This window comes from Cavenderia fasciculata (genome assembly GCF_000203815.1).
Source record: "Cavenderia fasciculata unplaced genomic scaffold Scf_EUAJFUG02HR96I-5, whole genome shotgun sequence".
Classification (NCBI taxonomy): Eukaryota; Evosea; class Eumycetozoa; order Acytosteliales; family Cavenderiaceae; genus Cavenderia; species Cavenderia fasciculata.
In genome coordinates this window covers 1,014,909-1,031,946 of record NW_004457624.1, presented here as the reverse complement: position 1 = coordinate 1,031,946, position 17,038 = coordinate 1,014,909, and the positions used below count along the sequence as shown (strand labels likewise).

The 17,038-nt window shown below is 32.7% G+C and overlaps 10 protein-coding genes across 10 annotated transcripts; 3 read left to right on the top strand and 7 right to left on the bottom strand.

Moving 5' to 3' along the window:
- Positions 1-41: 41 nt before the first annotated feature.
- On the bottom strand, positions 42-753 carry ndufs4 (ETC complex I subunit conserved family protein; the record flags this gene model as incomplete). The annotated part of the gene is made up of 2 exons (XM_004350295.1): positions 42-160; positions 333-753. 2 exons carry the CDS (start codon positions 751-753, stop codon positions 42-44), a joined length of 540 nt encoding a protein of 179 aa, XP_004350345.1.
- Positions 754-823: 70 nt separating this feature from the next.
- Positions 824-2,266, bottom strand: DFA_11401 (uncharacterized protein; the record flags this gene model as incomplete). The annotated part of the gene is made up of 4 exons (XM_004350294.1): positions 824-854; positions 1,139-1,707; positions 1,779-2,051; positions 2,135-2,266. The coding sequence occupies 4 exons, from the start codon at positions 2,264-2,266 to the stop codon at positions 824-826; spliced, it is 1,005 nt and encodes a 334-aa protein (XP_004350344.1).
- A 137-nt stretch (positions 2,267-2,403) lies between these two features.
- adi1 (ARD/ARD' family protein) lies at positions 2,404-3,065 on the bottom strand (the record flags this gene model as incomplete). The annotated part of the gene is made up of 3 exons (XM_004350293.1): positions 2,404-2,523; positions 2,643-2,763; positions 2,854-3,065. 3 exons carry the CDS (start codon positions 3,063-3,065, stop codon positions 2,404-2,406), a joined length of 453 nt encoding a protein of 150 aa, XP_004350343.1.
- A 535-nt stretch (positions 3,066-3,600) lies between these two features.
- Positions 3,601-4,321, top strand: DFA_11399 (uncharacterized protein; the record flags this gene model as incomplete). The annotated part of the gene is made up of 2 exons (XM_004350292.1): positions 3,601-3,837; positions 3,941-4,321. The coding sequence occupies 2 exons, from the start codon at positions 3,601-3,603 to the stop codon at positions 4,319-4,321; spliced, it is 618 nt and encodes a 205-aa protein (XP_004350342.1).
- Positions 4,322-4,563: 242 nt separating this feature from the next.
- On the bottom strand, positions 4,564-7,231 carry DFA_11398 (uncharacterized protein; the record flags this gene model as incomplete). The annotated part of the gene is made up of 6 exons (XM_004350291.1): positions 4,564-4,781; positions 5,164-5,218; positions 5,487-5,641; positions 5,720-6,661; positions 6,731-6,863; positions 6,950-7,231. 6 exons carry the CDS (start codon positions 7,229-7,231, stop codon positions 4,564-4,566), a joined length of 1,785 nt encoding a protein of 594 aa, XP_004350341.1.
- Positions 7,232-7,497: 266 nt separating this feature from the next.
- Positions 7,498-10,398, top strand: DFA_11397 (uncharacterized protein; the record flags this gene model as incomplete). Its single annotated transcript, XM_004350290.1, has 2 exons — positions 7,498-7,500; positions 7,954-10,398. 2 exons carry the CDS (start codon positions 7,498-7,500, stop codon positions 10,396-10,398), a joined length of 2,448 nt encoding a protein of 815 aa, XP_004350340.1.
- A 129-nt stretch (positions 10,399-10,527) lies between these two features.
- On the bottom strand, positions 10,528-11,912 carry DFA_11396 (uncharacterized protein; the record flags this gene model as incomplete). Its single annotated transcript, XM_004350289.1, has 3 exons — positions 10,528-11,097; positions 11,284-11,505; positions 11,577-11,912. The coding sequence occupies 3 exons, from the start codon at positions 11,910-11,912 to the stop codon at positions 10,528-10,530; spliced, it is 1,128 nt and encodes a 375-aa protein (XP_004350339.1).
- A 216-nt stretch (positions 11,913-12,128) lies between these two features.
- DFA_11395 (uncharacterized protein) lies at positions 12,129-14,598 on the bottom strand (the record flags this gene model as incomplete). Its single annotated transcript, XM_004350288.1, has 2 exons — positions 12,129-14,521; positions 14,556-14,598. 2 exons carry the CDS (start codon positions 14,596-14,598, stop codon positions 12,129-12,131), a joined length of 2,436 nt encoding a protein of 811 aa, XP_004350338.1.
- A 255-nt stretch (positions 14,599-14,853) lies between these two features.
- On the top strand, positions 14,854-15,351 carry DFA_11394 (uncharacterized protein; the record flags this gene model as incomplete). Its single annotated transcript, XM_004350287.1, has 1 exon — positions 14,854-15,351. The coding sequence occupies one exon, from the start codon at positions 14,854-14,856 to the stop codon at positions 15,349-15,351; it is 498 nt and encodes a 165-aa protein (XP_004350337.1).
- A 427-nt stretch (positions 15,352-15,778) lies between these two features.
- On the bottom strand, positions 15,779-16,710 carry DFA_11393 (uncharacterized protein; the record flags this gene model as incomplete). The annotated part of the gene is made up of 2 exons (XM_004350286.1): positions 15,779-15,838; positions 16,459-16,710. 2 exons carry the CDS (start codon positions 16,708-16,710, stop codon positions 15,779-15,781), a joined length of 312 nt encoding a protein of 103 aa, XP_004350336.1.
- Positions 16,711-17,038: the final 328 nt, after the last annotated feature.

Genomic DNA, 17,038 nt, shown 5'->3' with positions numbered 1-17,038 from the left:
AATCCTATATTTGTCTATATCTGTTTGTTGTCCTAAGTGTCTTATTTAATGTCATCTTCAGATGGTGCTTTATCCAAATCTCCTTGGTAAATAAATCTGTAACCATATCTCTTCTTTTTCATTGTTGTATGGTCTTCATCTAATATTTCATAATTTAATCCTATAATATAAATATAATATTGATGAAAGATAATGTTAGCAAGTGATCTGTAATTGAATGATCAATCAATGTCATTGATTTGAGATGTCTTCGTGCAACGACAATGCACACCAGTCGTTTGTTTATCGTCATATGATTTGTATTGACATGTGCTTTGTTTTGTGACATTTACCATTTTCTTTACAATAAGCAATAGCACTTTCTTCAGCAGGGAATGTAAGGTTAATTTGATTGAGGGTACCAGCAGAAGCCCACCAGCCCATCAAACCATCATGCCATTTGTTGTTGACTGGGAGTTCCAATCTCCACTTTCTAGTACGCAAAGTACCCGATTGCATTGTTATTCTCGATGGTTTGTAGATTAAAACTGTCTTGTCTTCGAGCTTGAGACCGTTGACATAGTTCTTTACTCTTTGGTCGTTGACATCGGCAAACATATGCTTGCCAATTGTCTTGTCCTCTTCGGTGACCTCTGCACTAGTGCTGAATGATCTGTTGTAGTTGGTGATACCGCCGGTTGCTGGTGCAACCTTGAAGCAAGTCTCCTTTACAAGGCTACGTGTAATAGTAGCTGTGGTGAATTGTCTTAACATGTTATTGAAAGAAGAAGATGAAGAATCGACTAAACACTAACTACTCTCTAATTAACCTATCTTATCTCTCTCAAACTCTAGTCGTATGTATTTTGAATGATCTGCAAAAAAAAAAAAAAAAAATCAAAAAAAAATAAATAATTATTAATTATTCTTTCTCTTCCAACTGGGACATATTTATTGTTTAAATTTAGTTATAATTTTAGTTTGATCATTTAATAGATTTTTGTTTATACATTCGATAATGGATTCGAAATTTCGTAAGAGCTGAGTGTCGAGACTGGTTTTGGTATGGTCAATCAATTTGTCACTCAATTGTTTCATTTTTTTATGGATCATTTCTTGGATGTACGAGTTGTCGGATCGTGAGTAGAGAGATATAAACCGAGCTTGTATAGAATCACCATAGGAACATTGTGACCCTTTAAATAGGTAGTGTTGAAACACTGTGGCCAAAGAGTTGACATGGTAGTCGGCAAAGGGTTGAGTGAGTCTACAACACTCTAGTTGAATATCTAGGCATCCCCTGGCGTTGAATGTGACTCTATCACGATTTTGAATGCTTTTTAAAATCGACAGTGCAGTTGTTGGATCTATTGGATACGGTGCTGTACCATATTCAGTTGCATTACAATAAAACACCCAAAGGAATAGATTATGTTGATATTGATCTGGATTATCTTTGTTTGTTAACATGTCAATCAATAAATGTTTGATATAGCTATCAAATGCCGATCCTCCACCCTTTAATTCCTTCTTTTTCTCTACTACACTATCCAATACCAACATTGCACATGTCTTTCTTTCCACTTGAATTGGGTCATCCAATATATTCCATTTCTTAGCATCTGCAACACCTTTTACTCCATTAATCTTTTCTTTTTCCTTTAATAGATTATTCCAATATTTTAATTCATTTACATCATTATATTTACATTTTAATTGTTTTAAAATCTACAACAAACAAATAACAATGTTAATTAACTCTTCCAATTCTAATAAATAAATATATATTTAACACGTACTTTAAATAATGAATTTAATAAATCTTCATTACGAGATGATAGATTAATCAATAGTTGAAGATTCCAATCATTTGATTGTATACGATCCAACAAGAGGGATACAAAAGAGTCATATAGATTCATCATAAAGTCAAGTTGAAATGGTATGAGAGGTTGTTTTCTATTAGCAGCTTCCTTGTCCATCTTGTTTTTAATAGAATCATACAGATTCTTTAGACTCCTATTCTTGTTTGCATTCTTTTTCTTTTCAGCTTGATATAGTGTATCTATATGCTATATATATATATGTAGGCAGTAGTATGTTAGTTTCTATAGAAATATCAATCATTCTCATTCATCTATCTATCTATACATACATTCTTTACATAACAAACCCAACCAATTGCATTCTCCAAAGGTGCTTCTTCAAATGTAACATCTTGACTTGATACATCATAAAGTAGTTCTACAAATTGTTGAATATCGGTTTCACTTAGAGTATCATCCATTATCCATTATATCATATCAATTACAGATAATAAATAAACTCTTTTCAAATTAATTAATAATCAGAATGAAAATGAAATCTACATGTTCTTGTTTGTGATGATTTCTTGGTTTCTAATAATTAATTTAATTTTATGGTTTAGTTGGCAGCGACTTTATTTCTATTGATTGGAACCCATTTAGGAGCATCAGTAAATAATCTCATAGCATGAACATATCTATTTTCATCCAAAGCGAATCTATGGTACATATTTGCAGGCTTATAATATTAAATATATATATATATATATATATACATAGTAGTATAATAGTAAAAGGTTCAAGTTAGATTAGTTTGAATGATCAAAAGAACAATACAATATGATATGTTTCACTTACAACAATAATCAAATCACCCTTTTCAACTCTAATTCTAATCCATTGATCATTACCATCTCTAACATCAAAGAATCCACAACCATCTAAAATGAATCTAATTTCTTCATCATCATGTAAATGTCTAAAGAGAATAGAAAACATTGATTGATCAGTTAACAATCATCGATCCTTCTTTCTCTCTATTTCTCTTTATGTTTTATCTTATATTTACTCTTCAAAGAAGATCTTTAGTTTATCCTCCAAGTTTGGTGTATCTTTGTTGAGTTTAACTTCATCTCTATTTTTGTAGCCTCTAGTTTCACAGATGTTGTTCAATTGCTCGACGTATCCTTCCATGTTCATTGGAAAGTAGAGGATATTGATAGCTTTGAGGTCTTCAACACTCACTATCTTTTCTGGTGTATCATAATAGTAACTTCTCATTTCTTATTCTTATTTGTTTGTTTTTTTAATCACTAAACTTATGATGTTACTTCACACACACAAAAAAGTAAATGTCTTTATAAAAAAAAAAATTTAAAATTAATTAAATATAAATATAGGTAGGTTGTATCATCCATCCTATATCTACTACTACAATGATCATACTAATATATCAAGAGAAGTGATGATGGAATCAGTCATAAAGCGATTCAGATTGATTTAAACCATTGAAAACCCATCGACTGAAAAAACGATTGGTGTCAGAGTGGGATCCAATGGAAAAACCCAAATTGGTTGGTACTAAGATAGGATTGTATACCCGTACTCATCCAAAAAGGGTATTGCCAAAGTAATTTGTGGCTTCATATGACACCTGACAAAGTATCCTGCAATGATGATGAACCATACAAGTATAAATAGTTGGTGTTTTACATCATTTCAAATCATCAAATCATCAAAGCAATAATCAACAATCAACAAACAAATTAATTAAAAACTTTAAAGTTTAATAATCTAACAATCAACCAAATCTAAAATGACTTCATACAATCTCAAATTTGCCTTCACACAAGCTGGTCTTGCCGCTCTTGCCTCAGCCCAAGAAAAAGTTTGTGTCGTAAAGAGTGTCAATGGAAAGGTCTCAAATGTAGTATGGGTAACCTTCAAGCCCTTCTTGAATAATTCTTTAGAATGGGTCGAAAATTATGGACTATACTCATCCTCTTCTCAAATCCAGAATGGTGCTACCATCCAAAGAATCAGTAATGTCAAGGTTTGTAAATTAATTAGTTTATTTTTCTATTTTTTTTTTTTTTTTAAAAAAGATTCCAAACTAATCATTCCTTTTAAAACATATTTATATAATATTTCTATAGAGCGCAGCCAAGGGACACCAATACCCATTCCTCCCAGCTGGTTATTTCGATCAAGCCAACAGCGTTGCAACCAAGGGATACGGTATTGTGAACAACTATGGTGAATCTCTTACTTTTGGTCTCACCCAAACAGCTCTTGTCAACGGTGTCCAAGTCGACTCTGAATTGAATGCCACCACAGTATTGAACAATCAAATGGCTGAATACAATCCAATTGTTACCCTCTCTGTCTATGTTGCAGCATCACTCAACAATGGTAGTGTCATCTCAAGCATCACCGGTCAATCATTGACCCTTACCTACACTTCTGATACCTCCAAGACTGTCCACTTTGATGACAACAGCAGTATGTTTGTAGAAGGTGAGATTCCAACAAACTAAATAGTATCCAATATTGGCATTGTCTCTTGATTGATCTTGTCAACAAAATAGTAGTAAATACTACTCTCCCTTTTTGTAAAAATTAATCTTACAACAAATAAATATCCAGATTTTAAAAATGTTTAACAAATAATTAAATAGTTTGAATATATAGTATTATTTTATTTTTATATATTAAATTCTTTGTGATTTAAAAAATATACTTACACTTTTTGTATTTCCTGATTGATTGATTGGAAAATTCAATCAACAAAACCAACAAAACAATGCATATCATAATTCAACAAACCATCAACAATCAATAGAATATTGTGTGGGTTTGTCGGATTATAATATACACCATTTGTGGTTGTTTGATGGCCAGCCCTGAGAGAAGATAACCGACCCAACTGGCACCAGTCAGTATACAAAAGATTCTTTGTAGACAATTCATCAAGAGTCTTCTTCATCGTCAATACGCCTAAAATTGAAATAGTCATTAATAGTTCAATAGACATCATTCGTTTTCAAGTGGTTCAAAAAAACTTTAGTCGAATGGTCTTTCTTTCATTTGACACCAAAACATATCTGATTATTAAGTTGAGTATCTCTCTGCTTACTCCATATAAAGTTGCTATCATTCTATCACTCACCCCATCGAGGTAGTTAGTTAATTAATTGCCTCCATCTTATTATATTTATAAATAATACTGTAATCAATAGTGTCCTGTAAGTATGTTTGATTGATCTTCTTTCTTTTATTTTATATGTTTCCCTATTTATTATGACAGTCCAATAATAATATTCTGACAAATAAAAATGAATCAGAAGGCATCTGTTTGAAAAAATAAGAAGAAATTTACTTTTTTGACCAATACTTGCATTTACAATTTCATCAGCAACCAAAAGATTTTCCCACTTTGAAGAATTTAATATTCTGTAATCATTTATTTGCAGCTTTGTAAAGCATTCAAATATAATATTAACAATTTTTGACAGATTTTTCAATATTATTTTAACCAGGATATCTTTAATAACATTAATCTTTTCAGTTTTTGCCAACAAATAGGATAGAGACAACAATAAAATGTTGATTGGTTTCTGAAAATATCTCTAAATTAACAAGGGATGCAACTCTTTCCATTTGAAGGGGAATGAAAATGTCATGGGGACATGGTATATTGACCCAGTTGTTCCATTCACCATTCGGACCAAACCAATCGCGGTTAAAAGAATGAGTTCTTAGATGAGTGATTAATTGGCCACGATCATGGTCGAATCGGGCTCCCAACACTTTTGTACCAGTCATTCTTGGGAAATAAACAAATGCTCTATCAAAACCTAATTTAAAATATAAATAAATAAAAAAGAGATTAATAAAATATAATATAATACACATTGGATATTTAAATAACATACCTGTATCTGTTTTTTCATCTTCATAATGAACAATGGGAGTAAATATCTTTTGATATAATCTAAAGTCGGATGTTTGAGAGTATGAAGAAATAGGTGATGGAGTCATACTATTTGGTACTCTAGCTGAGGTTGACTCGATAGGGGGTGGGGCCATGTCTGTTCCAAGTGATATCCTATCGACTGATACTGGTGGTGGGGTCATACTAGTTTTAGCAATAATTTCATCAACTGATAGTAAATCCCCAGTGCAAGAATATCTTTTTCTTTTGGGTTCACGTGAAGTAGCAGATGTTGATTTGACAACAATGGGGATGGTGGTTGAGGAGGGAATGGGTATGAGATCCAAAATATTTGGTACTCTAGTTGTTGGTGTTGACTCTATTGGAGGTGGGGGAATGCTACTTCCAAGTGATCTCATATCTACTGCTACAGGTGGTGTAGCCATACTGGTTTGAGTTGGTCTCATGGCTGCTACCTGTACAGGTCTAGGCTCGATTTGATTGACAGTGTTTGAGCTACGAGTCCATCTTAGACCATTATCCATCTCAAAATTAACGACATAGTTGATAATATAGAAAGCTTTTGTGAGCTGTTCGATAGAAGATCTCCATGGTTTGTTAAAACAACCAAACACTTTTAAATTTTCCAAATATTTATCCACTACCACCCTGTTTTGTGCAACATGTTCATTTCTTTCCTTTTGTTCGGTGGTCAATGGTACATTTGCTCTCTTTTTGTGAGGGACTACAATACGTCTAAATCCCTGGTAAACCCTGTCTCCAAGCAAATGTTCTTCGTTCAATGTACAAAGAACCAATGGATTAGTCGTTTGGGCTATCACATTATCATTCATTGATCCAGGGAATGGACCTTTTATCCAAACCAGTTGACCATCCAATGAAATAACTTGCTCGAATTTTACTCCACATGCATCGTGCTTTTCTATTATTAACAAATAAATAAATTAATTATATGTCGAGTTATTAAATAATTATAAACAATTTTACATACCATAGTAATTCTGTGTTCTCTTTTGAGGGTGGGATGGCTTGGTGGTTTCAACAAATGTAGATGTCAACACTCCAATTCCTTTCGAGTCATAATAAGGACTGCTTCTTCTAGAGGTCTTTAAAACTTCATCAAACTGGAATATAATGTAATAATAAATGTTAATTAAATGGAATAGCCCAAGAAGGGTTGTTATTTTTATAAATATATCTATGTACATACAGAATCAATTCTTGGTTTGATAGCTTTATATAACTCGTCAATGGATTGATTGACCCAATCGTTCATAGTTCGAATACTGACATTAAAGTTGGTGGCTAGATTCGAAAAGGGCACAAACTGTCGAAAGTATGTCATTGCCCAGTAGATGTGTCTTAACTCCACACCTCCACATTTACCAACGATTTCATTTAGATGTACAAGTGTTGGATAATAAACACCGCAGTAATCTTTAATTACATGTGGTGGGATCTTATCTAGATCTTTTGTTGAATTGACGTTCATTGTTACAAACAGTAGTAGAGACTATAATACTTGTAGTTTTGTTTAATTGCAAGTTAATTTACATTGTTTGTTCACTTTTCTTTGTTATCATATTTGTTATAATATATTGTTATAGTGTTGAAGTTATTTCTTTCCTTTACATATATCTATATCGGTAAGAAGTTCAAAGATAAAAGAACAATAATTATTTTTTCAAGAGGGGGACCCCACCAAATTAAAAGTATTTACAAAATAGAATATCATCACTTATGATTCACTCATTGTAAATGGTATTAATAGTTGGGATTTTTTGGCATATAGAAAACAATAGAGATATATATATAATAATAACAACAAACAAATTAAAATGTAAAAGTAAAAAAATGTATTAAAAAAGAATAATAATACTAAATAATGAGATAATAAATATATATTACCCTCTTCTTCTTTTTCTTCTTTGTACAATTAAAGAAATTAGTTATTTAAGAAATCGGTTGATCTGGTGTATTGGCATAATTGTTAAAGTGAAAAGGAAAGGCAGCCATACCAAAGATAGGGCAGTACGGATCAAAAATCCACAGATTGATACCAGACCCTATTCGATTACCATTCGCTCCACAACAATTCATTCCAACCCAATGAAATGGAATGAATTGTTATTGTTGTTGTTTGTATGGTTGAAAGTTTTAAATGTTTTTCACATTAATAATCATTTGTTTTACTTGAAATAATTAATGTTATAGTTAATGAATACTAACAATCAAGCAATCACAGATGTATTTAGAAATAGATATCTATTAAAATTGATAGTTAATAAGATACAAAGTAGCGGTGGTGAGACAATAGAGTTACTTGGTGCGCGACTACCGTTGTACATTGGTTCGAGCTATGATGCACTCAAACATTGGTCACCACAATCAAATGACAAAGTATTTCCTCCTCTTCGTAGACGGTATCTACACCTGGTACAAGACTTGGAATGGGTTATCAAGAACAAGTACTTTGGTCTATTGAAAGATATCTTGACATCACACTTAAAAGATGTGACCGTTACACCAAAGCTCATCGAATTGACTCAGCAATGTGCTGGTGATCCCGAATTGATGCAGTTCCTATTGACAAACCTGTCACACCAATTTAGAGAATACTTTGGCTCAGAGAAGGATGTAAATACTAAAGATCCTCCTCTACCTCCAGTTGGATTGATTACAGGCTACCTCTTGGGAATTGTCATTCATGGTGATATTCAAGTTTGGAATGCAATCATTAATATTATCAACTCTATTCAAAACAACAACAACAACATCAACATTAACACCAACGCTACCAACAACAAATCAAATGAATCGTCAATACCATCGTCATCTATTCTACACTTGTTATTTAGACATACACAGATACCAGAGACAATATTGGAATCTAAAAACTTTACAGTTGATATGATTATCAAACAATGTATAATATCCAACAAGAAAGAGATACTCGTCAACATTGTAGAGACTATTGGTGCAAAGGAACTGGGTGCTTTTATAGATAGCATGGCAGAGTCTAAACATGGCAGCATGTTGGCAGTCGACCTCTTTGACATGGATAATAGTAATACGCTTGTATACCTTTATCAAACACTACCAATTAAAACATTTTCCAATCTATTTGGTAATCCCATATCAGCTATTTTAGCAACCAAAGATACAACAACCATCACCAATTACCTCAGCAACTGTGAAATCGAACAAGTTACAGCCACAAATCATATCACACAATATATTACCTATTTATTTAAACCTTCACCATCCTCTTCATCTCCTTCACCTTCATTCCAACATATTTCATTTATTCTCAATCATTTTGCAATATTTAATCAAAATGAATCAAATAAGGTTTCAGAAAGAATGAAACAACTGGTATCACCTAAAGAAGAGGCAAAAGGAGCAGGGTTATTATACTGTGCAGAATTATATTTAACAATGATAAAACATGACCAACATAAAAGAGAATTAATGGATCAATCTCAACATACTACAACAATGAGGGATTCTAAACAAGTGAAAATATTATTTTCAATTTGTCAATACCTCGTTCCTGCTTTGGATAAAGAAGGAGAAGAAGAAGAAGAGGAAGGAAAAGCAGAAAGATATACCAAAAGATGTGAATATTTATTAGATAGAGTTGGATTTGGATTTATTTGCAAACTTGGATCATTATCACTTGTAAAATCATCATTATCACTTTTACAATCAAGATCATTTGGAAATCAATATATCAACTTGTTATCAAATAGATTAGAGGTCGTAGAGTTTTGTGGTGATGTTATATGTAATCATCAAAAAATTGCTGGACTGGAATTTGATATCAAATATTTATTGCAAGCTTTATCACTTGCCTATTCACGTGACCAGTGGGATATTATAAGGTACATAGTTGTTATGGTTCTACCATGCTTGGATAAATCTAAAACCTTTATCTATGTCACTCCACTATTGGTTCATCGTGCATCTCAACTCGGTCACCATGATGTCGTTCAAATCTTATCAGTCTATGTTGACAATTACTCTGATTTTATTATTATGGAAGCATCTAATCAACAACAACAACAACAACAACAACAACAACAAACTAGTACAACAGAGACAGATCCATTGATCAAGGAAGAAAACCAACTTATAGAGACTGTTAAAAATTTTTTAGATGTAGAGGGTGGAGGTATTCCTACAGACCGTGTAATACGATGTTGGTATCAATATTATAAAGATGCCATATCTCGACAATGTTATCCTTTAATAGAGTATCTTTTAACAATTGACCCCATGTACCGAACAACACCACCAATGATAGAGCTCGATCGTCCATTGGCAATGAGTAACTTTTCATTTGTCAAAAAGCTTCTCCAATCCCCACTTAACATTCCACTTGTTGTTGCTCTAGATTCAACTTGGAAGATTGTTGGTATGTATGGTACTGTCGAATGGGTCATACAAATCCTCCAAAAATATTCTCCAACCAAATGGAATAGATCAACAAATTTAACATACATCGATCAACTTGTTCAAGGCGCAAAAATGAACTATAAACATGGATCTCAAATCTTGAAATACATCAATGAAAATGATATCATTATAGTTGACATTGTCCATCCGAAAAGCATAGATTATAATGTATTTGGCGGTAATGAGATTACTTACCTGTAATATAAAAATAATGGTAATAATTTCAATGAACTGTAAATAGTCTTTTTGTGTTTATACATACTAATGTATAATATTAAAAATAAAAGGTATTTATTTCTTTTTATAAACCTAGTTTATTTATTTGTTTTATTATACTTGTGGAATTACATATTTATATTGAACTTTAATATACCATTTTCTATATTTCCATTGTTCTTTGGAATAGGTAAAAGATGATTTTGTAAACATTGATCTTGTGTCTCTTAGGATATAGGAAGAGTCACGATCCTTTAGATAGAAACGAATGGCAAAGGTGGAGAATGTAGGATTGGTGAATTTGTAAATGGGTAAAGAGGTGTCGGTGTGGTTGATGGGTTGATAGTCTTGACAATCCTCGACAGTGTGCAAGTGTGCAAGCAATTCAATGACACCCAACCAAAGACCCTTTTCATGTTTTAGGTCAACTGCCAAATACCGAATATTTGGCAACATCGAGGACAGATTCTCTAGTGAATGAGGCAAAGAATATAGATTGTGAATGTATTTGGTTAATTTTGGTAGGGCAACATTTGGATCGAGGGGACCCGAGTATGTGGTGATGGAATTGGCAACTGTCGGTGTGAGAGAGGTGATGTTGCATTTGGCTGGTAACTTGATGGTCTCCATTTGACGATTCAATTTGGAAAGGAATGTGTTGACAACCGAGATGGGTACGTCGACCTGACTAATATCAATCTTGACAATAGTTGGGATATTGATCAAAACTTGGAGAAGCTTGTCATCCATTTTAACCTGTGACGCTGTAAAGCTGACCAACCGGGTCATCAGTGTACGGATGTTGTTAAAGCTGTCTAGTCGGATCGGACCTTCGCCACCGCCGTACGACGTAATGTCAAGTTTGCGTACCTTGTGAAAGGCATATTTCATGTGCAAGGTTGGTTGTTTCATAAAGAATGCTACATCCAATGCCTTGCTGCTCGTATTGATTCTTGCCGGTGTCTTGAATACACAATAAATTCGTTGCAGATGACTCATCATTTCAGAACCACTTTCCATCAATTGAAAGGAACTATAAAATGTAGCAACTACATTAAATAATTGTTTACTAATTAATGATAATCCAAGTGCCTAAAAAATAAGTATAAGTTAAACAATAATAGATTGTGTGGATAAATGTATATATTATAATAAATACAAACCATTCCAAGTCTTTCTCTTTTTTTAAAGATTAATGGGAGTGATAGATCGACGGCATGACTTTCATCGAGTAGCTCATTCCACACCATTCCAATGATTTTAATGATTAGATAGGTAGGTAGAGTGTGATCGACGTGACCCTTGTGATACATGTACAAAGGAGCTACCAACTCTTTAAACTTGACTCTTTCTTGTTGATCTTGCATTAGCTTATTCACCAACTTCTCGTTCACTTCTAATTTGTTCCATTCTATCTGTCTATCTTCACACAATTGTATCAATTGTTTTCTACTAGACATGTATAAATCATCGATATCATATATTACTACTTCCTCCATTTTTACTAAAATAGAGATAATAAAAGTAAAATGTTTAATGTTATTGAAAATATCTTTTCGATCACATGATCCATCGAACCTAAGAGAAAAAAAAGAAAAATAAATAAATAAATTTTAAAAAGAAATTTTATAATCTTTCTTTCTTTTTTTTTATTATAAAGTATACATATTATATTATTATTACATTATTATTACATTATTATTATTACACTATTATTATTTTACAAGGATATCATTTTCATTGATGTGTTTTAATATTTGGGCACCATGTTCATAATTCATTTTAGCACCTTGAACAAGTTGATCGAGGTATGTTCTTTGCCACTTGAAAGTTGGAGGATATTTTTGGAGGATTTGTGTGATCCATTCGACAGTACCATACATACCAACAATCTTCCAAGTTGACTCTAGAGCAACAACAAGTGGAATGTTAAGTGGGGATTGGAGAAGCTTTTTGACAAATGAAAAATTGCTCATTGCCAATGGACGATCGAGTTCTATCATTGGTGGTGTTGGTTGGTACCTGAGATCTATTGTTAAAAGATACTCGATTAAAGGATAACATTGTCGAGATACGGCATCTTGATATGATCGATGCCAACTCATACGGACCACATGAGCTGGAGGATTATTTTCAATACGTAAGAAAGTTTTGGCTGTCTCTATGAGTTGGTTTTCTTCCTTGATCAATGGATCTGTCTCTATTGTAGTTGTACTAGTTTGTTGTTGATTAGTTGGTTCATCATTACCAGAATAATTGTCAACATAGATTGATAAGATTCTGACTACATCATGGTGACCGAGTTGAGCTGCACGATGCACCAATAGTGGAGGAACACGAATTAATGTAATGGTTTTATCTAAACGTGGTAGAACAATGAGAACTATGTACCTTATAATATCCCATTGATTACGTGAATAGGCAAGTGTTAAAGCTTGCATTGAATCTCTTGAATCAAATTCCAGTCCAACAATTTTTTGATTACATATAACATCACCACAAAACTCTACAACCTCTAATCTATTTGATAACAAGTTGATATATTGATTTCCAAATGATCTTGATTGTAAAAGTGATAATGATGATTTTACAAGTGATAATGATCCAAGTTTGCAAATAAATCCAAATCCAACTCTATCTAATAAATATTCACATCTTTTAGTATATCTTTCTGCTTTTCCTTCTTCTTCTCCTTCTCCTTCTTTATCCAAAGTAGGGATGAGGTATTGATATATTGAAAATAATATTTTAACCTCTTTAGAACCTCCCATTGTTGAAGTATGTTGAGATCGATCGATTAATTCTCTTTTATGTTGGTCATGTTTTATCATTGTTAAATATAATTCTGCACAGTATAATAACCCTGCTCCTTTTGCCTCTTCTTTATGTGATACCAGTTGTTTCATTTGTTCTACTATTTTGGTTGATTCATTTTGATTAAATATTCCAAAATGATTTAGAATCAATGAAATATGTTGGAATGAAGGCGAAGGAGATGAAGAGGATGGTGAAGGTTTAAATAAATAGGTAATATATTGTGTGATATGATTTGTGGCTGTAACTTGATCAATTTCACAGTTGCTGAGGTAATTGGTGATGGTTGTTGTATCTTTGGTTGCTAAAATAGCTGATATGGGATTACCAAATAGATTGGAAAATGTTTTAATTGGTAGTGTTTGATAGAGGTAGACAAGAGTATTACTATTGTCCACATCAAAGAGGTCGACTGCCAACATGCTGCCATGTTTAGACTCTGCCATACTGTCGATAAAAGCACCCAGTTCCTTTGCACCAATAGTCTCTACAATGTTGACGAGTATCTCTTTCTTGTTGGATATAATACATTGTTTGATAATCATATCAACTGTAAAGTTTTTAGATTTCAATATAGCCTCTGGTATATTTGTACGTCTAAATAACAAGTGTAGAATAGATGATGGTGATGATATTGACGATGACGATGATTCATTTGATTTCTTTTCCTTTTCTTTCTTGGTTCTAGAAAAAATACTACTAAATACACTTTTTGATTTAGTTGATGTATTATTACTATTATTAATATTATCATCTGATTGCGTAGTATTATTATTATTAATATTTTTGTTGTTGTTGTTTTGAATAGAGTTGATAATATTAATGATTGCATTCCAAACTTGAATATCACCATGAATGACAATTCCCAAGAGGTAACCTGCAATCAATCCAACTGGAGGTAGAGATGTTCGAAAGTAACGATGCGAGGATTGTTTGGTGTTTATGTCTTCCGAGCCAAAGTATTCTTTAAATTGGTGTGACAGGCTTGTCAATAGGAACTGCATCAATTCGGGATCACCAGCACATTGCTGAGTCAATTCGATCAGCTTTGGTGTAACGTTCACATCTTTTAGGTGTGATGTCAAGATATCTTTCAATAGACCAAAGTACTTGTTCTTGATGACCCACTCCAAGTCTTGCACTAGATGTAGATACCTTCTACGAAGAGGAGGAAATACTTTGTCATTTGACTGTGGTGACCAATGTTTGAGTGCATCATAGCTCGAACCAATGTACAATGGTAGTCGTGCACCAAGTAACTCTATTGTTTCACTGTTGCTTCGTATGTCATTAACTATCAATTTTAATAGATATCTATTTCTAAATACATCTATGATTGTTATTACTATTTCTATTATTATTATTATTCATTACTATTATTCATTATTATGAATGATTAATTTAATAATTCCCAATCGAAGAATAAATCATTTTTTTTTTAATTTTGAAGGAGGTCGCACTAAAGTTCGGCTATGTATATTTGTATCTCTGCTCTGTACAGATACACAATATACATTTAAAAAGATTATGATAGATCTGTGGATAAAGAAACCAATATTATTCTATATCTTATCATACATCAATTAGCGTTATAACACGTTTCAACTCTACAACAAACAGAGAGAGATGACAACATTACTGGTATCATTGGATAGACGCCCAAAATTCATTTGGAATGGGCGCATTTGGGCTGGGTTTGCGATAGGGTCAGGTATCAATCTATGGGTTGATCATCCTGGTTGTTTATGTTTTGCTCCTCACCTTAACCAATATCCAAAAACAAAACAACGAATGAACGAATTTGTAGAAATGGTGAATTCCTTGCCTCCAGATGCGCAAGTGGCTATCATCGTATACGATGGATTTCTAGCAGGAATGCAAGACATCCTTCTACCAGCCTTTCAATCCATTGGTTCAACTAGGTTTCAAGAAGCTCAACACTATCAAAAGTATTGTATGGTTGGTCGAAAGGGTGGTAGTGCCCTCGAATCCTTTGGAGACGACCCTTTAAACAAAGGAGAGGTAAGAGTCGAAACCAACGCCACCTCTATCCAAACATCAAAGACATCGTACTACGATGATTTTGACTTTTCACAATTGATTAAATATAATAATAATAAATAAATAAATAAATCACCAGCACTGTTTTATTTCCATCCATCGTGATATGATAGGAGAAAATACTCAATGATTCATTTACAATTACAATTGTTGACAATAATTCCTTTTTTAGATTTTTAATTAATTTTGAAAGAGTCGTCATTGTGTTCGATGGATTTCTACCATCAACGCATGGTGCCCTTCTACCATCCTTTCAATCTATTGGTTCAGAATCATTTCAAGAAGCTCAAAGCTTGGTCGAAAGGGTGGTGCTGCCATCGAATCCTTTGGAGATGACCCTTTAAACAATGGAGAGGTAGAAGTCGAAGGCTTCTTTACAAGATACAATGGCATCGAATATAAACCCGTGACTACTACTACTAGGGTCTTGGAGTATGGCGCATCTGGTCGAGTAAAACAGATGACCAAGGCACAAAAAAAAAAAGATATATTAAGAGAAGTATCGTAGATATCTATCACAATCACAAGACATATAACGCACTATTCTCATCTATTTATTTAAAGGATTATATATATCCATGAGAACACTGCAAGTTCAATCTCGATCAATTCAAAAGGCCAAGCGTATTTTAATTAATTAATATAAAATTTAATATATTAAATATTAATATTTATTTAAATTAAATTTCTCTCATGCAATTTTAATATTAATATCTCATCTATCTAGATTGCTTGATGATTATTAATTTTTAACTAGTATTGAAGAAGAAAGAATAAATCTTTCTTTTTTTACCCAATGTTAAAGTTTGAATATAGAAAAATGATGATAGACAGAAGCACTTTCTTTTTATTGAAAGAATACTTCTTCTTCTTCTTCTTGTAACGCTGATATAGCGTTGATGCAAACCCTAACCCAGTAACTCTGGTGGCGCGTAGCGAGACACAATCACTATTCGATTATCAAGGAGTGGATTGTATTGGTATGAATGATCTTTTCATAGACTCTCAGGTATCAATCTATGGATTTTAGTTCCGTATAACCCCAAGCATACATACTCTTTATTTCCTTTTAACTTTTGCAACTATCCACAGGCACCAGAACAAAATGACAAGTTTATTGCAAATGTCAATTCAATACCTACAGGTCTGCAAGTTGCTATCATTGTATACGATGGGTTCATGCCGACGATGGTGGATACCCTTCTTCCAGCCTTTCAATCTATTGGTTCTCAATCGTTTCAAGTGAAAAGGAAAGCTAGACATACCAAAGGCAGGGTGGCACGGATCATAAATCCACAGATTGATACCAGACCCTATTTCAATACCATTCGCGCCACAACAATTCGATCCCAACCAATGAAATACTGATAGTGTCTGACTCAACGCCACCAGAGATATTGGGAATGCTTTTGGTCTATTCATTGTTATTAAGCTCAAGACGTTAATTAATATTTGCTTTTGAAATAACATTTTGGTGATCTTTCAAAAAAACAAATAATTTGTAATATTAATTATAATTAATAATTGTGATAGATAAAAACACATTTTATTTTCTTTCAACCAAAGTTCATATTTTTAAACAATCAGTAAATATGTAAATTATCACAATAATTATAAATCACATCTTAACCTATCACATCTTAGCTTACCAAGGATACTATCTGTACACCTTTAAAAGTAATATTTATATAATATTACTTTTTTTGATAATGCTAAGCATTCAATTGATTTGATGTTAATATATATATAT